At 38.6% G+C, this 23,529-nt stretch overlaps 1 protein-coding gene across 8 annotated transcripts in view; it reads right to left on the bottom strand.

Moving 5' to 3' along the window:
- Positions 1-23,529, bottom strand: part of COBL (cordon-bleu WH2 repeat protein) — a 345,422-nt gene that overhangs the window by 239,215 nt on the left and 82,678 nt on the right. For 7 of the 8 annotated variants that reach the window (XM_027837120.1, XM_027837126.1, XM_027837119.1 and 4 more), the window contains exon 2: positions 1,839-2,045. In XM_027837120.1, coding sequence (XP_027692921.1) covers positions 1,839-2,045 — 207 coding nt within the window. Of the gene's footprint in view, positions 1-1,838; positions 2,046-14,092; positions 14,113-23,529 lie in introns of those variants that run through there. The other variant, XM_027837121.1, reaches the window with a different exon arrangement.

Raw genomic sequence — 23,529 nt, 5'->3', positions numbered from 1 at the left:
TGCTAGAGGTGGGCTGTTTGTTGCCTTCTTGTGATTCACTTAATCTGACAGGAGACCTTGGGGGAAGAGGTTATCCCTGTTTTCTTTTTGATAACTTTGGAGAAAAAGAAGCATTTTTAAAACGCCTTCCAACAATCTCTCTAGTTCAACAATCCATTTCAGTATGAGACTTCTGAACTCTATAGAAATACCTTGTACCTGACCATAAAAACTCGTAACAACAAAAGGTACTTTTTAAAAAATACATGTTTTAAGGTAATTTTTAACACCATTACTCCTCCTTCCTGACTCCAGGCCCAGTACTCTACCCACTGCATCACCCAGCTGGTCAATTCAGGGTCCTGTGGTGTCAAAAGAACATGTCAATAATTGTTCTGAAACAAGAGGATTCATGATTTGAGTAGGGGTTGGAATAAACAATCCTGAAGTCCTTTCTTACCTAAGATTCTCGATTCAACAGAACTTGCTCAAGTCCTCTGGCTCTGGAAATAGACTTTGATTAAATGGTGACATCATTTGTAATTAAGATTCCTTTTCTTTTTGATCTCCCTCTCTGTTCAAGTAGGTATGTGGCCCAAAAAGAATTACACTGACTTTTTTTCTTTTTTAAAATAGATTTTAACTGATTCTTTGTTTTATTTCACCTAGATTATGACTTTTTAAATTCAACAGATGAGTTTAAACCAAGAAAAATTCAAATTAGAAAAAAGTACAGAAGATATTGAATAATCATTGCCTTACAGCTATTTAAAATAAAATAAAAATTTAAAAAGATCAAAGTTTGACATTCAGTAAAACAGACATTCACACTTAAATTATTTGATTCAAATCTCTCCTCCTGGTGCAGTTTAGAGGATGGTGAAATTTACTAGTGAGAGTCTTGTACAAAGTGGATAGAACTCTCTCTACCCCTTGTGAAATTACTCTAAAACACTTTATATTTACTTACATATTGTTTCATTTTATTTTATATTTTATGTTTGTTTGTTTTTTTATATTTTATATTTATGCCTACTGTACTCCAGTAGAATATAAAAGTCCTTTGAAGGCAGAGATTATTTCATTTTCATCTTTGTGTCTCCATCACCTAGCACAGTGTCTTACACATAGCAAGTGCCTAACAAGGAATTGAACTGAGTAATCTGCAAGTAACTGTCCATCCTGGCCTTGAATTTATCCCTAGTCCAAAGGCAATGATCGAGTGTATTAGTTTTGAATTAGTGAGCACTGATGTCTGTGAGCTTAGAGTTGGCAAATAGGTACCCACTAGAAACCCTCTGGGTCTCAGTTGCCTCGTCTATAAAATAAGACATTTAGATTAGATTATTACTAAGGTTTCTCCCACTTCTAACATCTTCCTTCTTTCTAAGGCAGTTGGGTGATCAAGTAGATAGAGCACTGGACCTGGAGTCAGGAAGACCCAAGTTCAAATTTGACCTCAGACACTTAAGTAATAGTAGTGTCACCCTGGACAAGTCACTTAACCTTACTCAGCCTCAGTTTCCTCATCTGTAAAATAGGGATAATAATGGTATCAACCTCTCAGGTTTGTTGTGAGTTTCAAATGAGATAACATAAAGTGCTTAGCACAACCTGCATTGTCCAATAGCAGGAACTAATCCCTATTCTAATCCAGAATCTCCTTATTTCCCATGGGTTCATACGACCCACAGGCAGGGATAGATAACCTACATCTATTCCAGAAAAGAACTGATCACTTCTCCCGCATGCAGGAGTGGTAGTCATGGGGCTGGGCTAATTAGTCCAGGGGTTGTTGACCTTGCTACATATTCTTTCTTATTTCACACCAAAGAATTCAAGGACCTACAAATTCTTACCTCCCATTGATAGTACTCTTTATCTCCAGTCCATTAGGTAAAACCACAGTGACATCCACCATGCTGCTCCTCAGGTTTTCTTTCATGTTGACAAGGTTCTGCTGAGGGATGGTTCCCAAGTCTCTGTTTGGTTTCTGATCACTGTGGATGTTCGGAGCTATAGATGGCTTTCCAGGAGGAGGAGGGGCCCGAGCTTTCATCTTCCTCCTTGAAAATAAAAGATAATGAAAATATTCAGCAATGTTACCTTTTCTCCCATTTATAACACATTTTTCTTATATATACATATTAATAAACCTCAGAGCCATCTTCAGAGCTGTTTGTCTTTATGATATTGTTGTTACTGTATAAATTATTCTAGTTCTCACTTTGTTCTACATTAATTCATATAAGTTTGTCCAGACTTTTCTGAAACCACTCCCTCAGTCATTTCTCATGGCATGACATTTATACACCATATTTTGTTCGGCCATGTCCAAATTGATGGGCTACTCTGTCAGTGTCCAATTCTTTGCCGCTATAAAATATTTTGGTATGCATGGGCTCTTTTCCTCTTTCTTTGAAAATCACTGATGGGGTTTGAAGCCAGGACTTTGGAGGTCTGACTCTCTCACTTCAAAATAAAGAAACCAAAGCCTAAAGAGGTAGACAGACTTGTCCAAGTTCACAGGTGGCAAGAAATAGACAACAGAGTTTGAACTCGGATCCTATCAAATTTAACATTCATTCAGCTGCACTATACTGCCTCCTAGGGGCAAGCAGATGGCGCAATGGAAAGAGATCAGTCTTCCTGAGTTCAAATCTGGTCTCAGACACTTAACAAGCTGTGTGACCCTAGGCAAGTCACTTAACCTTGTTTGTCTCAGTCCCTCATCTGTAAAATGAGCTGGAGAAGGAAATGACAAACCACTCCAGAATCTTTGCCAAAAAAACCCAACATGGAGTCATGGACAGTAAGACAAGACTGAAACAACTGAACAACAAGAACAGTATTGCCTCCTTCACTGTCTGTCATTTTTGCACTGACATATTTGCTAGATCTTTCACCGAAGTCCTATTCCAATACCTTATCTTGGCACAGAGGTGATCCCAAGACCAGTGGAGTTCAAAGGCCAAACAAAATTAAAACTTCACATTGAGCCAGATGGCCCACCACATGGGTCTGTCATCTAAAGATGACACTATCCATGGGAGTGTGAAAACAGCACTGGACTGGGCAACAGGACGGTTGGGTTCAAATCCTAGTTCTTCCACTAGCGAACAATGTGACATCATTTCTCCCTCTGGGTTTCAGTTGCCTCATCTATAAAATAAGGCATTTAGATTAGATTATTACTAAGGTCTCTCCCACTACTAACATCTTCCTTCTTTCTGAGGCAGTTGGGTGATCAAGTAGATAGAGCACTGGACCTGGAGTCAGGAAGACCCAAGTTCAAATTTGACCTCAGACACTTAAGTAATAGTAGTGTCACCCTGGACAAGTCACTTAACCTTATTCAGCCTCAATTTCCTCATCTGTAAAATAAGGATAATAATGGTACCAACCTCTCAGGTTTGTTGTGAGTTTCAAATGAGATAATATAAAGTGCTTAGCAGAGTGCTTAGCACACAGTAAACACTACATAAACATTGTGCTGATGATTATGAGGATGAAATAAGATATCTGTAAAGTGCTCTGCAAACTTCCAAGCACCATATAAATGCTATTATTATTATTATTATTATTATCATCCTATGGATTTTATAAATAAAGTTAGAAGATTGTTACCAGATGGGATAATAGGGGAGAAGCCTTTTGGTTACAAGCAGCAACTTACTAATCCTATCTAGGATTCCCAGAGTCTCAGAAGATGGGACTGTAAATATCTAGTTCAACCTACATTGAAGCATGAACTGAAGTTGAAGCATGAATCAACTCCCCTACAAACTCCAAACAAATGTCCACCCAGCCTCTAAACGAAGAACTTATTAGCTCAGCTAGTTTAAACCTCTCTCGTTTTACGGATAAGGAAACTGAGGCCCACAGGGAGGTAAAGTTACTTTCCTTAGGTTATGCTGAAAAATATTGGGGAAACCAAGACCAGAATCCCAATCTCCAGAATCCCAGTTGAGCAATTTTTTTCTATTATACCATGTATAAAAAATACATTCCATTAATTCTCAAAGAATTATGCAAATTATTTGCAAGAATCTTAAAAAAAGACTATTTCCAAAGTGTTTGCTTATTTATTATTTCATTCTGTGGTGACAACTTCCATGTCTGCTAAGGAGAAGAGCCATCCCATTTTATAGGTATGAAAACAGAGGCACAAAAATAATAAACAGATTTAGATGGAGTCAGAGTAACCACATACAGCTACTTAGTACCTGTGTGACCCTGGGCAAATAACTTAACCCCCATCCCTATGTCTTAGTGTCTTCATATGTAAAATGTGTATGTGGGGGGGGGGGGGACGGGACATGATTGAATTAGATGACTCCTAAGGTCTCTTCCAGCTTAAGCTAAGATTCTATGAATGATTCAACCCAGTCATACAATTAATTAATAACAGCCAGGACTAAGACTAGAGGCTAATGTTCTTTTTCTTAATCCACTGAAAGGAAGAGTAAAAAATAATAGAAACTCCAAAATAATTCTTATTTGACATTAAAATATTTTTAATAAAGTTGATGTAGCAGCCTGGTCACGCATTATTCTAAAGACAATTTTCATCCTCTAAATACATGAATAACAGTTGCAGGCCAGAAACATGCTGAATTATATCACCCATAGCAGATCTACAAATAAGTAAATATTTGTTAGAAATTGATTGATTCAGTCAATAAACAGTTATTGAGTGCCTACTAAGCTCTATAGTGGTAAATCCTTTCTTACCACTCTCCTGTTCCCATAATATCAAAAAATCATTAGTGCCTGTTGATATTTTCCTTAAAATCTCTCATCCACCCCTTCTTTTCCATTCCCACCACTTCCCTTCACTTTAGTACAATTTATTCCTAACCAGGATCTGTCTTTCCAGTTTCTAATTAATTTGACACGCCAAATTGGCCTTGCTAAAATACAACTTTGTAAATGCCACTTTTTTTTAAAAAATCAATAAATCCTCAAAGGTTCTGTCCTTAGCCTTCTCTTCTCTCCCTCTCAGGAATCCCTAAGCAGACCAAACCCCAATCTCCCCTTAGCTTCAGTTCCACAACATCTCCTCTTCCTGGAGCACCTTCTGTATTCTCTCTAAGTCTTGTCCTTCAGAACCTACCTGCTTAAATGAAGTCTTTCCAAGGAGGACCCAGTGGAATAATTATGTGTAAGGAAACTTTTGCCAACATTTAAGTGATACGTAAGGGTCAACTCATTTTCCAAAATCTGTAACCCTCACTAATCAACTCCTAGCTCTAAATTTGGGCAGCATTTACTTATCTGCCCACCTCATTAGGCATTTAACATATGCTATTTGAAGTATTTGTCATATATATAAAATGTATATTCCTTTTTATGGTTTATATACATTATATATACATGTGTGAATATACGTATACTTTTTTTTTCATGTGGGAAAGGCCTGTCTCACTTTTGTCTTTCTGTTACCATGGCCTAGAATAGTGTCCGGCACATAATAAGCATTTAATAAAGGTCTGTTATCTATTTACCGTATACCCTTTGGTACATAAGATTTATGTAGGAAACATACTAATGGGACATATGTCTGTTGGTCTCCTTTAGGGAAGATTTCCAGCAGGGCACAATTTTTACCCATATACATAATCTACCCATGAAGTGCCCACAATATTTCCCTTATGAAGTATCTTCCTTAATTGCTGAGATGACTCCTTTATTCCTTTGCCTCCTCTTTCTTACATCTGTCATTCTACATCCATTACTATTTTACACCTAGTGTAGGCTACACCAGCCACATGGACACTCATTGTTTAACTATGCATGGGGCCTCTGTGTTGGAAACACTAAGCATGTTTCCTCAATGAATTTCATTGCCTTTCCACTATGCTAACATATTGCATCTTAAATTTATCAACTAATTTAAGCCTCCCAATAACCCTGTAAGATATATAATGCAAGTACTATTATCCTCATCACCAGATTAGAAAATTGAAGCTTGGAAAGTTTAATTGACTTGCCCAAAATTACACAACTAGTAAGGGGTCCTCTTCACACCCTATCAGAAGCCTTTCTGAATCCAAATCTATTGTTCTTTTCAATTCACTGAACTCCCAGGAACTGGCTAAGGGTTGGGCAAATAGCAGGTGTTCAATAAACAACACTGATTAATCCATTAACTACTTAGGGAAGGAATTTTTCAGAAGTCATTGTTTTCCTCTCCATCATTCCAACTTATTTAGTTTATATTCAAGGGAGTAAACAGTGTTTTCTGATACGATGCATTAAGGAAATTAAACAACAATTATGGAATGGATTAAGTCATTGATGATTCAGACTTCAAAAGAGTAGACATTCAAAATGGCTTGTTGGATTCTTGCTAATTAAGATGATACATTTGTTAAATAAAATGCTGCTGGCTTGGCACTGAGAGAGAGATTCATTTTGTGCCAGTCTAAATGAGTTTTTTATTGTTGATTTAGGATTAAAAAGTTTGTGAGCATTACATAGCAAAGGGATGGTATTAATATCCATTTTATAAGATGCAATTCTTAATACAATCATCAGGGCCTAAGCTGGATTCCTCCTGAGAGATGTCCATGAGCCTATATGAAACTTGTTGGTGAAACAGAGAAAGCTAATAAGAAAGCCCTTTCTGGCTCATACACACTCAAAAATGAACACAAAAAGCTGCTAAAGCACGTCTGGGATGCTATGATAGGGCATGAATCACTGGAAAGTCAAATGATATACTCGCTATTCCCAGCAAGTTAAAAAAATCTGGGTATGCCACTCCCAAAAGTTATTTATAAAATAAAAATATTTCTGCTCTTTCATGTCACCAACCTAGAGAGATTGCTGGGAATGTTACTTAAACTGTCACATATGTCTAGGTAGAGGGTCTGGTCTATATATTAATTATATATTTGTGTGTGTTTACACATTAACAATAGCCACACTGATAAAGTTCTTTCAGTTTTACAAAATGCTTTCCCTTCTAGATTGATTTTTTTTTTTTTGAGGGGGAGGGAGACTAGGTAGAAGAGGCCATTCTTTGACTCATTTCTTACCTAGTAATCACTGAATGGTCATTGCCTCAAACAAACTGAGATCTGGGAAAGAATAAAAAGGCCAAGACCTTTCACTGTATCTAGGGCCATCTCCAGTCATTCTGATCTACATCTTGCCACTGGACCCAGATGACTCTGAAGGAGAGAGTGAGGCTGGAGACTTTGCACAGCCCTGCCTCACTTAAATCCAATTCACTTGCAAGCCAAGATGTCATGCTTTTCTTCAAGAAAGAAGGACAAACAATAACAACATCATTTGTCACCCTTGATCCAAACAACTCTGTGAGATAAGTGCAGCAGATGTAAATTTACCCATTTGATAGATCAGGAAACAGGCCAACAGAGCTTAAGTGGCTTGCCCAAATACAGAACTAATAAGTATCTGATGGAAGATTCAAGCTCAAGTCTTCCTAAGTTCAGCATTATATTCATTGTCCCATAGGAGACAGCTTACATCATAGCCAACAGAGCCTTGACACTTCAAAAATGGGTTTTCTACCAGGACCTAGTTTTTTGAAGTTCACTGGGATGTTTAAGCACTATTAAATACACTAAGAAAAACACGAAATGGCATACGCATATTATGTGTGTATACGTGTGTATTAATATATGCATATACATGCGCAGAGTACACTACACATCATAGCTTGCTGAAAACCAAGGCAACTAATGATCCACAATTCTAAATATCAAGAAGTTTGATACCGTCTGGATGCTGTAGCCATACTCCAAATTAAAGTCAGTCAACAAACACTAAGCGCCCAAGGAAACAGCAAATCACTCCAGTATCTTTGCCGAGAAAACGCCAAAACGGGGTCACGAAGAGTCGGACACAACTGAACGACAACTCTGTGCTAAGCACTGCAAGTGTTTTATGACAGGCTGAGTATACCACCGATTTGCATTCATGCTCCAGATTCACAGGTCAAAACAATAACATGTGCACCGAAGTACTATTATGTGTCAGAACTTAAAATCATGTGTTATTCCCTCACGAGGAAAGTAAGGCACACCCTGAAAACCAGGGATGTAATCAGTACCGGTTCACATTAGGAAATAGAAATCCATGGAATGATCAGAGGATTTATCCAAGACTCAAGACTCCTACTTGTCTATGACGTTTTACTCGCCACCTTCCCCTGGCACAAAGGATCAGAGATAACCACTGCTTAAGCAAAAAATAAATAAGAAACCTATCCAACACCTGCCTCCTTTATGTTGCTGATCTAGGAACAAAACTCATCCTGGCTGCTCAGAGAGTGCCTACAATTCCCTCACTGGAAGCCAGTGTTGCCACAAACCCTCAGGACAACACATAGGAATAATAATCATCAGAATAACATGCTCCTAGTTCCAAGGGTCATCAACTTTTTATTATGATCATCATTACTACAGCCATCAGTTTTGTTGGGCTTACTCATCTACTCCACAATAGTGCTATATTAAGCCCTTACAGGGGCAGCTTCAGGAAAAGACTGAGAAAGGGTTTTTCAAAATCATTCAGAAGAAGACCACGCTCCTGATTGGGGATAGGGAGCAACCTGGTTTGAAAACGGCGTCTCCAATCCCTGGGATATCTGGAAAGGAGCTCAATCAGTGCTCCCTGTTGCTCTTTTTTCCAAAAGGTATTTCCTTCTTTTTCCTTGTATCCCTAGTTCTACCTAGCAAAGTGACTAGCACTTAGGTACTTTAAAACATCTTTGTTGACTGTGCTTAGGAACCTGAAGCTCAGAGGAAAAGCTTCACACAAATAAGGGTAAGGGACAGAACACAATTGTCATCCACAAACATGACTGCCTGGTTACTTTTAGGTTAAACTGGGATGCACAGAGGAATCTAGAAATAGATTTCAGGAGATCTGTGAGCTTGGATGGGGGGCAATTACATTTTTTCACTAATACCTAACTCAAAATTAGCATACCCTTCAATTATGAATTAAAAAGTAAACAACTCTGAGAATGGGTCAAGAGGCTTCAGCAGAATGCCAAAGGGATCTCTGACACAGGAAAGGTCAAGGACTTCTGCTTTAGATGAAGCCAGTGCAATAGGAATAGGTCTCATCACCAGCACAGGTGGCTTTCAGTGGCTTTTTTCAGCTCCCACCCAATTTGGTATCCAAGAGTGTTCTCCTGAGAGCTAGGGGGTGGACAGTTAGTTAAGAATATGAGAGAATCAGATCTGCTTCTGAACTCCATAATTTGCCTGTGCTTCTGAGCTGCATTAGGGAGACAAATGATCAAATAGGTCTGGATACATCGGACATCCCATCATTCTATCCTCTGCACCAAGGAGTAGAATTCATTCTGAAAATTCTGACTAGATAGCTAATAAATAACAAAGGCACTGGAAGAATGATAAATTATAGAAATACATTCCCATGTTTCCTCATCACTGCCTATGCCAAAAGATTCGATCTGTCTACCTTAAAAAAGATACCTAAGAGGTATGGCAGGATGATTAAAAAACAGTGCATGTGGAGAGCTACTCTATTCAACTCTCAATAATAAGTTGTATCCATTGAGCCAGCACCTTGAACAGACTTCTGAAATTAAGAGAATTAATCATTACCTAAAATTAAAAGATTAATCATTCCCTAAAAATACGTGAGATGGACCTGTGATTTCACTGATATAAGAAATGCATGATAATGATGATGGCAATAACTGCTAATATTTATATAGTGTTAAAGTTTGTAAAGCATTTTACATATGTTATCTCATTAGATCCTCACGACTACCCTGGGAAGTGGGTGCTATTATTTTTATTTTGCAGATGAGGAAATTGAGGCTGAAAGAGGTTAAGTGACTTGCTTAGGGTCACACGGCTATTACGTGTCTGAGGCAGAATTTGAACTCAAGTCTTCTTGACTCCTATGTCCAAACTCTATAAACTGAACCACCACAGATCTCTACCAACTCTGCAACTTCCAATCCTACAGATTTGCCTAAGGACTGAGAAGTGACTCATCAGCATTATGTGTGAGAGCAGGACTTCCCGAGATTAGCACTGCAGTCATTTCCCTTGGACACTTCTCATGTTGTGCTTATAATTACTTACTGTAGAACTAGCTCCTTCAAGGTTCAGAGGGATGATGTTATGAGAGAGGCTGGGTGGCTAAACAGAAAGAGCCAGGGAGGGAGATGTCAAGACAATCTAGGGTTCTTTCTACTGTGCTATGGCCACTTTATCAAATGGCTCCAAATCACAGTGGGGCTTCTGTCTTTGTAACCTCATACTCATTGGCAAGTAGTCTAGCCATCACCCCAAGAATACTTTTATTATTATAATGTGCATACTTAATCTAGTCACATAGTCTCTCTCTTAAATCTCAGCTACCAAAAGATGTGAAGAGACTTATGTGAACTGATGCAAAGTGAAATGAGTAGAACCAGAACATTGTACACAGTAACAGCAATACTGTAAGATGATCAACTGTGAATTATTTAGCTATTCTAAAGCAACAAACGATCTAAGACAACTCTGAAGGACTTATTATAGAAAATACTATCCATCCCCAGAGAAAGGGCTGATAGAATCAGAATACAGTTTGAAGCATGTATTTTTTTTAACTTTCTTTATTTTTCTTGGGTTTTTATTTTAGTCTGTGTTTTCTTTTACAACATGACTAATATGGAAATATATTTTGCATGATTACACATGTATAACCTATATCAAATTGCTTGCCTTTTAAATGAGGGGGAGAGGAAGAAGAGAGAGAATTTGGAACTCAATTTAAAAAATGAATGTTGAAAATTGTCCTTACATGTAATTGGGGAAAAATAAAACATTAAATTAAATTAAATAAATCTTAGCTACCCAATCACCCACTGCCTCTCCTTGGCTGCTCTAGGAAAGTTGGACACCTGTCTCTCGGTTCATTACCTACTTTCCATGAAATTCCATCTCCCAGCAGAAGACTCAATAGTTAGAGTGAGAAGCTCCCTGAGGACAAAGGACCATCTCTCCATATTTCTTTCCATTCTACACAGTATCTCTTAAAATGCCCAAAAATATTTGTTGATTTGACTTCATCTGGGAATTGCATAATGAGAACCAAAATGAAAATAAAGTTCCCTTCATGTAAATATGCTTTGCCGACAAAATTATGAGAGCAATATTCAGGATGGTGGTAGGCATATATGAAGATTAATCAATGTTTTAGATTATTACAGGGCTGACACCAAAAATGGAAGAAAAATTCTGCACTGAGGACTTTAGACCAGAAAACTTGGCAACTAAGAATGGTAAAAAAACTATGAGTTGGAAAATAGGTCTTATGAAGAAATGATAAAATAATGGGCCTGGAAACAATGAAGGAAGGGTGGGGATGATCTGAGTAGCTAACTCCTAATAAATGAAATCAGTACAGATGCAACTTGTTACAGAAAGTGGGAACAGAGTTAAACTAAGGTAATGGGAACCAGGGCTAGACCTTTTTATGAAATATATTAAAGTAAAACAGAGGCAGAGGAATACTCTTCTCTGGAGATTTATAAGAAGGCTGACTATTAGAGTGTGTGTGTGTGTGTGTGTGTGTGTGTGTGTGTGTGTGTGTGTGTGTAAGTCCTGACCTGTCTAGATGTTCAAGGGAAGAACCAGCCAGCTGGTAAAGTTCCGTACCCATTCTCCACACCTCCTTTTTGTCAAGTTCCAAGGCACCGTCATGTATGTGCCCAATCTGGTTAGACAAGAGCATTACTGGGTGACCTGAAATATAGCCTAAATGCAGAAGGGACAGTAAAGCACTAGGGAAGCCCCACTATGCCTGGTTTTCAGAGTACTGTATAAAGCAAAGAGCAAAGGACTACTAAAGGGAGAAGTCCAACTCTACAGATGGGGTGAGGGAGAAGGGAGAGAAAGTGGGAGAAAGAAGAAAAGGAGAGGGAGAGAGAGGCAGTGGCGGGGTTGAGGCAGAGAGAGAGAGAGAAAGAAAGACAGACACAGAGAGAGACAGAGAGCCAAACAGAACATCCTCTTACTAAGGAATTCCCAGTTTCTATACGTAGAGACAGCTTAATGAATCCAGAAGGGCATTCTTTACTTTAGACATAAAAGCTCATGTGCTTTTTTTTTTACCTTGTAGGAGAATAAACTGCAACTCACTATAACTAAAGCCCTAAATTCTCCTAAGGAGAAGTACAAATAGAGAACCTGAGGTGATAAATTAATCTGAGTTCTTACTTTGTTGCTCAAAATAGTCAGTGACGAGGATCTGACAAAACTTCAGGCCAGCAAGCATTTATTAACAACTACTCTGAGTCTGTCCCTAACAGTAGCTTGTATTTGTACACCATTTTAACGTGCACAAAATGCTTTACAAATATTATCTCACTTGATACAACAACCGTGCGAGGTAGGCGCTATTATTATGCCCATTTTACAAGTGAGGAAATGAGGGCAAAAGAAGTTAAAGGATGTACCCAGGGTCACAGGGCTAGGAAGTGTCTGAGGCACGAGTCTATCTTAGGCCTTTAATTCACTGTGCTACCTAGTTGGCTCCAGGACACTATGAAAGGTGCAAGGCCTACAAAGAGAAAACAAAAAGCAACCCCTGCCTTCAAGGTGCATGCATTCTACTGGGAGCAGGAGGAAAAACATGCACCCAAATCATTAAATTCGAAATAAATATAAAGTAATTTCAAGAAGGAGGAAGCACTAAAAAGTGGAGGAGTCAGGAAAAGCCTCTTCCAAAGGTGGCATTTGAGCTTAGTACTGAACGGAACAGGGGACAGCAAAAAGGCAGAGGTGAAGGGCATCCTGAGAAAAGGCAAAGGTGAGAGATTACATTTTGGGTACTAGAGCATAGCAAGCAGGCAACTGGGCTGCTTGAGAGGGCGAGTAGCAAGTAATTAGTCTGGAAAGACAGTTATGAAGGGCTCTAAATGCCACAGTCTGTAGTTGATTTCTAGAGACAATATCATGGGAGCTTCTTGAGCAAGGGAGTAATAAGGTCACAACTGCACTTGAGAAAGATCACCTAGGTTACACCAGAAATAAAATAAACCCTGGATGTGGCATCAGAGTACCTGCCTTCAAATTCCAAAGTCTACTGTGATGTTCTGGTATTAGGCAACTTTCTTCTCCTCACTGGGTCTCACTTTCCTCATTTATAAAAAGGAGGGGGTTAGACCAGATAATCTCCAAGTCTCCTTTCAGCTGTAAATCCAACCATCTTCTCAACTTGGGGCCCTGAAGGCACCACCTTAAGGCTCTTGCTTTTAAGGTAGGAGCAGGGCCACAACACAAAAAGAGTAGTATAAGCAACAGTCTTAGAGCCACTCTCGACCTTGACAGCTGACAAGTTCAATTCCATTCATGATTGCTGATCATAAACTCAGGGTTATCAACTCCTGACATCAGGACCATTTCCATTCCAAACCAAAGGACAACCCTTTCCAGAATGGACAGCATCCAGCTCATCCCTTTCCTGGGAGTCACCAGAATGTTTACTGTTTGGATTTTTAAAACCTTTTGTACCTCTCACTGGACAAATAACGTGGGAGTGGCTGGATATTCACTGAACCAGAAGGCCAAGCAGAGTCTCACGGAAGATACAGAGTCAGTCAAAACAATCTAAGAAATACTCTCCAAAGTAGAGTTTTACAGTTAAAATGTGGTCTTTTTTAATCAACTTAAAAACAAAGTAAAATAAAAAAGACTTTCTTGAGATATTTCCCAAAGACATAACAGTCATGTAATGGCAGACTTTCAACAAACAGCAAAATTCTAAATCAAGTACTAGTATATGGGAATGGCTCATTACCCAACCATGTATCAGATCTGTATTCACACAAGAAACACCTGAATAGACAGAAAGTTGAATCCCACAGCTATTACCCAACCACTGATAAAATTAGCCAAGAACTCCGAAGGTGTGGATAATTTACCTATCTATACCTATACTGTACCCAAGCATGAATGCATTCAGACCCCACTATCAGATACAAACAAGAGCTACCACATTGTTGGGCATTACCTAAAAGGATATCTCTTTCCTGAAACAAGTGCTAATATACTAAAGTTTGAACAGTTATCAAACGGAATGAAATGGAGATGATGAGAAAACTTACTGGTTCACAAATCACATGGCAATGTTTTCCTAAGTCCCAAAGCTGCCCTCTATTTCAAGGGTGTGCTTCCTGTGGCCCTGAGATTCAGCTACTCCAGGAGTAAAAAAACAAGCTGTTTCCCTATAGGATTGGAAGTGGAAGCCAAGGAGCTGAAGCAAAGAATAAACAGTTCCTTGTCCTCCACCAGATTATGAACTCAAGGATGAAGCCGGGCAGTGAAAGCAAGCCAAAGCCCTTTGGCCGGATCAGGCTTAGTTATTTATTAATAAAGGTGCAATCTGATGCAACTCAACGAGTCCTAATCTCATGACAGAAACTATGCCATGCAACTGAAGTAAGTTAAATGTTTTCTTAAGTGGCCATGTACTTTATGTAGACCTCACCCTAAGTGAGAGGCAGCATGAGAAATTAGATAGGAATGCTAGACCTGGAGGCAGGATGACCTGGGTTCAAATCTTGCCTCTGACACTTCCCAGTTGTGAGACTCTGGGCAGATCACTTGATAAGCATCAATTGCCCCATCAATAAAACAGGGACAGTAACTCCTGCAATAACTGTATCCCAGCCTTGTTGCAAGGCTCAACTGAGATAATATGTTACAAAATGTTTCACAAACTTTGTAGTAGTGCTTAGCAGTGAGTTACCATTTCTGTTATTAAGGTACTTCAGTGAAAGATACTCTGGTATCTCAGAAGGTACAGTCAATGAAGGTCGAGTCAAGCTCATTTTGGAAAGTCGTTGGACTGTTGGCAAAGAAACCTATTTCAATCGTGGTTTACTACTTATATCCCTCTTGGTTGGAGTGGGACACAAAGATGGAAAATGGAAGGAAGGAAAGAGAGAGAGACAGATAGACAGACAGACAGGCTGACTTTGATACTGTCCGTGTTTCAAAGACTAGCTTGACCATCCCAAAGAGTTATCAAAGAGTTAGTTATGGTTACCCTCCTCTTCAGATAAGGCTTTTAAAGAAGGCCTCACCAAACACTAAAATAATAATGATTCCAATATTTTAGCATCCAAATTTTTGCCTCATGATAATGACAAGGAGTGAAAATCAGAGATAATTCTAACATGGATTATGCAAAGAAAAAAAATGGATATTATTAGTTAATTTGGAATGATACCCCTTTATTGGAATGTACAGGTCAAAGAGTGATAAGAACGATTAGCTGGTATCTGGGATACAATCAATTTTGGAAGAAACATGTATATTTTTTAGGGAAAAACTCTGATTAGAGCAGCTAATTTTCTTGTTCCATTTATTCAATATTCCAGAATTTTTAAGCATGGATAAAAATTGCCAGAGGGTCAGAGACCAGAGCTTTGTCACAAACTAGCTGATAACCTTGGTCAAAGTCATTTTCCCATGGGTTTCAGTATCCTTATCTGTAAAATGAGAGGGAGCAGAGTAGGTAACAGGTTATTCACCTGAGGGACAAGAATCTGTATTTTTAATAAAAATATTATGATAATTGTATTTCAATATAATTGGTTTCTTTTATAATCCTATATATTTTATGCATTTAAAAACAATTTCCTGAGATGAGTTTCCCCAGATACCTAAAGGGTCCATGACAAAAGAACCATTGAAATAGATGTTTTCTTAATTATCTTCTAGCTTTTATCCCTGATTCTGATCTGGGAAAAAGAAAAGAATCTATGTAAGTTTTATTTGATGAGTCCTTTTAAATAGCTATGTGAAGTCAGTTTTGGTTTTGTTTCTATATCCCCAGTAATCATGAGGCACTTAATAAATGCTAATTGAATCTGAATTTGTTAAATGTCAATCTTATATTGTTTCTATAAGGAAGTAATTCTATCCAAGACTATGAGACTGTAATTTTTTGCAAGGTGGAAGATGCTCTTCCTTCAGTGGGCTTGGCTAATAATTTCATAGTTTGGGGAGCTTGGGGGGTTTCTTTTTGTATCCACAGTACTTAATACAGTACCTACAACACAGTAGGCACTTAATAAATGCTGAATGATTGACAGATTTTATCAATACAGACTACTCACAGTATTTTCTAAACTCTCACTATCAATGCAAATCTGTAACTCACCTATAACTTCTACAGTCTCCAAGAGCTGCTTGTTGCATTGAGTTGGGACCTGATGAAGGTCCCACACCAAATATGTGTTAGAGACGGACAGGAAGTCTAAACCTTCCTGACTCCAAGACTAGTCAACACTGTAACACATGGCACCTCTCTCGTTTTAAGATATATATATAATATCCTTCAGACTAACTGCTATCTACAACCTGGCTTTCTATTATTTTATGTTCCTGTCGTCTCTGATGTGATTTAGCACTTCTCTCTGATAAGAGTATTTTTCTTTCCAAGAAAATCAGTGTGTGCAGACAAGATGAAGGTCTCTTACTGTCAGTATCCATTTGGCAACGCGTTTTTCTAAACTGTTAGGCCATGTGCATTTTCGACCCAATGTAGCTCTATTAACTCTACTAAACAACGCCATCAAACCACTATTTTTTACAATCCTGTGTAAATGGCCGTAGTAGAGTCAATAAGCTTCAAAGGTTTCTGGCTACCCTACGCTACAAACGAGGAGATGCTACAAAAACAAAGCCTTCTACCTGACTCAGTACCAAGCAATGATGTCCAGTGGACTTCCCTATCCCTCGGACAGTGAGGAAATAACAAGTGGTGAGCTTAAGTGGACTGAACCATTGTTGGGGAATAGTCCTTCATCTCTCAAGCCCTACTCTGCCCTACTCTGGCAGAGTTATAAAAACTTACAGCTGCCACAATTGTTTTATTACAATTAGTACAATATATTAAAACACTGTGTCAGTTATTTGTGTACATGTCTTTCCCTCTATTTGACTGTAAGCTCATAAACAGGGGTGACTGTGTCATGTCTATCATGTTCTCTCCAGGACATCAGAGACAGCTAAATGGTGCAGAAAACTAGCCCTAAAGTTAGGAAGACCTGAATTCACCTTTACTAGTTGTATGAATGTTTAACTTCTGTTTGCCTCAGTTTCTTCAACTATAAAATGGAGATAATAATAGCACCTCTCTCTCAGGGCTGTTGCAAGGATCAAGTAAGATGATATTTTTAAGGTGCTTGGAACTATATAAATATTATCATCATTATTATTACATTAGGTACTTAATAAATACTTTGGACCTGAATTAAATGTGTGATTTCTGCAACAAAACAAGAAACAGGTTGCTGCTTGGCTCAGAGTTTAGCTTAAAAAGCATGAGGTGATCCTACTGTTGGGATATACATCCTTCCCCCTCAATCAAAAGCCATAAAAAAGGATCACACACACACTCAGACACAGACACACACACACACACACACACACCAGCATCGGGATATTAAAGAACTGGAAACCAGAGACTCTTCAGTTGCAAAATGGTTGAAAAGAACTATGATATGTGAATTAATGAAATCTAATAGTGCAGTAAAAAATTTAATAATTATAACCAAAATAAGGAATTCAGAGACACAGGGGAAATTTGTATGAACTAATGCAGAACGGCAAGCAGAACCAGATACGTGTATAAATAAATAGACACAAAATGACTACAACAATATAAATGAAAAGACCATTAACAGGAAGCTTGAACTGCAAGTAACAGAAAAACCAATGAAGGTTCTGGAAAAGGGATGATACAATATACCTTCTTTGGATTCTAAGGTTCCCTCTAACAATAGGCTTTATGATGTGCCTGGCAGAGGCAATGGGCTTAGCAGGTTGGGATGGGGCAGATACTGTCAAGTACTGTCACTGTCTCAAATGTTTGTGACTATTCATTATCTTAAGGCAGGGTTCAAACTAAAAGGGAGGAATGTTCTCCCTCTATCCAAATGACTGTGATATTAAGATAAAAGGCATCAAAAATGTATACTTTAAAAAGAAAGCAGTGAAGGGCGTGATTTTCCCTCTTTACGATTGTTAGTGGAAGATAAGGAAGCAGAAAAAGCTTGTAGTCACCTCCAGGAGGAGAACTAAGACCTCATGCTTAGGTAGACAGGAAAATGGTAGTAAGGATAAGTGAGCCTGCTCCAACAAACCACACAATAAAGGCATCTTACTGGAGGTGGGAAGGGCCAGGGAAAATGAAACCTGTCTCATATTCCTTCTAATAAAGTATGAAAGGAGAGGATGCCAAAAGCTAACAGAGATTCCAAAATTAAAACCACAGAACAATAGCTAAGCTAAAAGTGTTCAGCTCTGAAATGCATTACTGCTCCTAACTGATAAAAATAAGACCACAACAATTCCATTCGAGGTTTTATTACTATTGTACATAACTGAAAGGCGGTGAAATCTGATGAGCCAGTTTCTACTATAGTCAGTAACTGATTGAACTGAACACAGCCTTGAAAAAATTTCTCAGGAAAGCTAATCCAGCTTCTCTCGCCTCTCCTCTTCCAGCAAATCCCTAGCCACCAACCTCCCAGCCTCAACTCATTTCTAAAATCATGGTTTTTGAGAAATGAGGATCAATATATCGAAATAGTTCATGTCTTACATTAGCAAAACTTCATTGTAGAAATTGCTCTCTGGCTGAACAATGCAGTTCTGTACAACACAGAAATGATCCATAAACTGCTTGCTTAAAAAAAAATCCAATATCCAAATTATTTACTTGTAAACAAAGAGGGAAGAAATGTCAAATTTAATAATTTTGAGGTGTTTTGTTTCTGTCATAGTTAAAAAAGAGGTAAAAAGTATATATAATATGAACACAGTAAGAAAAACATTTCATTCCCCCTCAACAGTATTTCTCCCTCTGGCTGAGGCTGGCACAAAGGTGATACAGCCAAGCTTCCAGAACATTGAGGTAGATAAAAAAGCCAACAGAGAAATCTAGTTGAAAAAGTTGGCTTATTTCAAAATAAGGGGATTATCTGAGCACTGCCAGAAAGTGAGGGGCACCTTTAACTACTCTGCTGAAAATATGACACTCAATCTTCTGGTCTGGTGTTTCTCAAAATAGGGATTGGGATTCCCAAAGGAATCATGGAAACCTGAGCCTAGGCATCCCAAACAGCCCTAGGGTTGTGGCACTGAACTGCAGATTGATTATTTATCACAATGAGGCAACGTCCTCCCTCTCTTGTTTCGGCCTTTCCCATTTAGTTCCCCCTCCCAGAGTGCAATAATGACTGGGTGTGGCAGCTACAGGATAGGCTTGGTTTTTTGACTGGTTTTTATGGGAGGTCTGTGGGATTAAAAAGTAGACAAATCACAAAGGCTGACTTTTTTTTTGTACACACTCCCTGATTACCACGGATCTACCTTGGCTTGGCAGAGAAAAAAATATTGATCATAGATGGGTGCAGTGGATAAAGCCCTGAGTCTGAAGTCATGAAGACCCGAGTTCAAACCCAGCCTCAGATTTTAGCTGTGTATTCTTAAACAAGTCATTTAACCTCTGTTTGCCTTAGTTTCCTTAACTGTAAAATGAGAATAATAACAGTACCTACCTCTCAGGGTTATTGTGAGGATTAAATGAGATAATATTTGTAAAGCACTTAGCACAGTGCCTGGCCCATAGCAGGTACTATATAAATACCAGCTATTATTATCATGCAAAAGTGAACCTGCTAGGAGCAGAGTGTCCTCATATTATGACAAAAATCTAATATTTGCAGTGCACTTCACTGTATGTAAAATGTTTTCACATATGTTATCTTATTTTGCAGACAAGGAAACTGTGATATTGTAAAGGGTGAAGTGCCATGTAAGGCATCATTTTTTTCAGCCATTAAATAGAAACTACCTCATTTATTTGATTGCAATCAATCAACAAGCATTTTAAAATCACCCATTATGTACTAGGCACTGTGCTAGGCACTGGGGACATAAGACAAAACTTTAACAATCCCACCTTCAAAAAAAGCTACATTCTATGGGAAGGATTGTACAGTTCAGTGGTCTTTAAAGTGGGTATGGTGGCATGCCATCTAAGGAGTTCCTGATCAATTAAAGAGGGGGAAGGATAGTTCTTGCCTCATTCTAACACTGAGAACCAAGCAAGGATTTATCTCCAACATAATTACATCACCCTGTCCACCTAATGGAGCTCAACACTTCACCCAACTGCCTCCCAACATTAGTCCATCAGGGTATGACCTAACAGAGACCCAGGCACCTAAAGCAGCTGCAGAAGGAAAAATGCCTCAGTGCTCAGTCAGTGCTTTCACACCCTCCTTCTCACATCATCATAATAATAGGTAGCATTTACATATTGTATATACATTCACATAACATATACATATGTGTATTTACATTATTATATACATAGATTACACAACTTATATACATATATAAAGTATAACATATACATTTCTAAAACTTAAATGTTTACAAAGTGCTTTACATATGCTATCTCACTTGGTCTTCACAACAAATCTGAGAGATAGGTGTTATTATTTATCCCCATTTTCACATGAGGAAACTAAGGCACACAGACATAAAGTGACCTGCACAGGGTCACACTGCTGGTATGTGAAGCAAGATTTCAACTAGGGTCTGATTCCAAGCCCAAAACTTTATATACTGTGTCATCGAGTGATCTCTCCAGGGTCACCTTGGGACTATTCCAAACACAGCTCAGCAGAAAGGCTTTGCACTCAAGGGTAAGTGATTAAGAGCCTCCTTTCCCCCCCACTCATCCACATACTATTTTTTCCAGTATAAAAGACAGTCACACAGTATGTACAAACATGGATGTGTATCACAGATCTCACTATAATCCCTGTATGTCAAACCCAACTATCTTTAGAACTTCTGCCTTACTACTGAGGACACTACCATCCTTCCCTGTCACTTATTTCTTAGCTTCAATGTCATCCTCAGCTCGTCCCCCTCCCCCATTCCACATCACCAACCACGTCGGGCAATCCTCTCCTCTACTAACATACCCTAGTTCAGGGTTCTAGCTCTCTATTAACATACCCAAGACCTCTAGTCTGAACTACTGCAGCATCTTCTTAATTCCCTAATTGGTCTCTCTCCCTGAAATCTATTCCCTCTCTAACCCATTCTCCTCACAGCTACCATTGTGATTGTTCTCAATGACAGGTCTGTCCATGTTATTCCTCCTTATGAACTTCTCCTCCTTTGATGTGCATACTATCCAAATTTCTCACCCAATCTGGATCTTGGTGGTCTATTACCCACCCGAGAATGTTTTTGTTCCTTTCTCAATGAGTTTAACACCTGATTCAGTTTTTCCATCCTCATCATTTCAAGCCCTGGTGTAAGGGGATTGCATAAAGTGCTGCTTGTATATTTATACCCTCTCAAATATCCAAATTTCTCACTTCCTTGATTGATTCCATTCCTATGACCTATTCCTCTACTCCACTGAAGCTACCCACAGAAATGGTCATACCCTTGTTCTTACCATCACCCACAAGTATTCCATTTTCATGTCCATGAACTCTGTAACTCCTTGACCTGATCATAACCTTCTACCATTCTCTCTTCCCTTCTGCCTTTTGACTCCTATCACTGTTTTTCATTCTCATCATAGCTTCCAATCCCTCTACCCCCTAGTTGTTTCCTAGGCCTTCACTTTTGCACGGACTTCACCAATGGTATCAAACTCAAAACAGAAACAGAGACCACTGATCTATATATAAGCATCCCTCTGAGCTGCATATTGACTTAGTATTAAGATGTAATATTATCTATGTTTTATTGTATTCTTATTTATTTTGTTAAATATTTCCCACATGCATTTTAATCTGGTTCAGACAGCACTTGAGAGTGTTGTGGGATACGTGTTTCATATCTCTGGGCTATACTCTCCAACCCCCATTCCCCCTTTTCTATCTCAACCCTGTGGTGAACCAGCTTAATTCTACATCTACTTCCACCCATAATTCTATTGCCCCCTGGTCTGATCATGCCCTGCCAAGCCCCAACCTGGATTACAAAATCATCTAGCTTCTTCACTCCTATTCACATGGTACTGAATGGAAGTGGAGGAAATCATAGAATTACACTTACAGAGCCTGATGCATATTTATGTTATCTAATCTAAGCTGGAGCAAAGCAAACTTTCTATTGCCCTCCCTATTACTGATTGGCTGGCCTACTTCCCACAGGAGCTCTTCTGTTCTACACCTTTTGTCTCTTCTCAAGACTCTCTGGGCACCCTATGACCTCAGCTAAGGCTCTCACCTCATACTTCACCAAAAATACTCCCTCTCCTGCCTATGGGCCTATGTGCATTAGCTGGCGCTCTTGCCTGGCTTGTTCTATCTCATCTCTACCTTTTCACTTTCCTGGCTTTCTTCAAGACTGCTCAGATTACCTTTACGTATTCTGTATATATTCTGTATGTACCTAGTTATTTACACGTTGTCTCCTCCATAAGAATGTACATTCCTTGAGGACAGGGGTTGTTTTTGCCTTTTTTTTTATATCCCCAGTACTTGGCATACTTTCTGCCATAGTATAAGTGCTTCATAAAGGCTTGCTGACATGACTTGATAAGTATTTATTAAGTGCACATAATGCATATTCTACTTTCTAGTAACTGTGTTCCAAGTGCTAGGGATACAAATAGAAATAAGCAATACAGTTCCTGACCTCAAGAAGCTTATTTTCTAATGGGGTAAAATAGAACACAGAGGGTGGAGGTGGGCAGGGAGGAAATGTTATAGACAGGTAAGTCAGATAGAATGGCGATGAGCACTATGGATGATAATTCCTTTCCAACGATGGTGGTAGAGATTTGATGACTATTCTCAAAGCTTGAGTTGGAAAGGGGGCATTAAGTACGTAACAGATGACCTGGAAGTAGCATGGCAGGCCTAAGACCAGGCAAATTAAAAGTGATTGCTCAATAATCAGGGTCACAGAGATGGGATCTTGAGTTCCCATGGGAGGAAGGGAGCTACAGGCTCTATTTTTGTGTTTTATTTTACACACACATACATACACACACTCACACACACACACAAATCATCAATACAACAGTACATATACAATTTATTTTAAAAGCAAATCTACATATAAACATATTAAAATTAATAATTTTTACTGATACGGTGATCACAAAAAATTTGGATATCATTTATGTAGTGGCAGAATTTGAAACAGGAGACCTTGATATAAATCTCACATTTGCAATCCGTATGATCGTGAGCAAGTCACAACTTCTCAGACTCAATTTTCTTACCCGTGAGTTATAGTAATGATTATAATTTTGCCTATTTTCCCTGGACTTTTTTTCTGGAAAAATTATGTTTACTGACTTCATATGGCTCAGAAAGGATGTTAGTTGCCATGGATTTTTTTTTTCATAAAATATACTTCCATTTAAAAATTTGACAAGGAAAAATTCATTCACTCATAAAAGTAATTATTAAGAGCTTACTGTGTTCAAGAACTATCTTCCAAATAAAGTAACCATTCCTAATACTTTCATTTATGACAC

Source organism: Vombatus ursinus, unplaced genomic scaffold (genome assembly GCF_900497805.2).
Source record: "Vombatus ursinus unplaced genomic scaffold, bare-nosed wombat genome assembly UNPS02014820.1, whole genome shotgun sequence".
NCBI classification, from domain to species: Eukaryota; Metazoa; Chordata; class Mammalia; order Diprotodontia; family Vombatidae; genus Vombatus; species Vombatus ursinus.
Note: the sequence above shows the minus strand (reverse complement) of the source record. Positions and strands in the feature narration are given on the sequence as shown.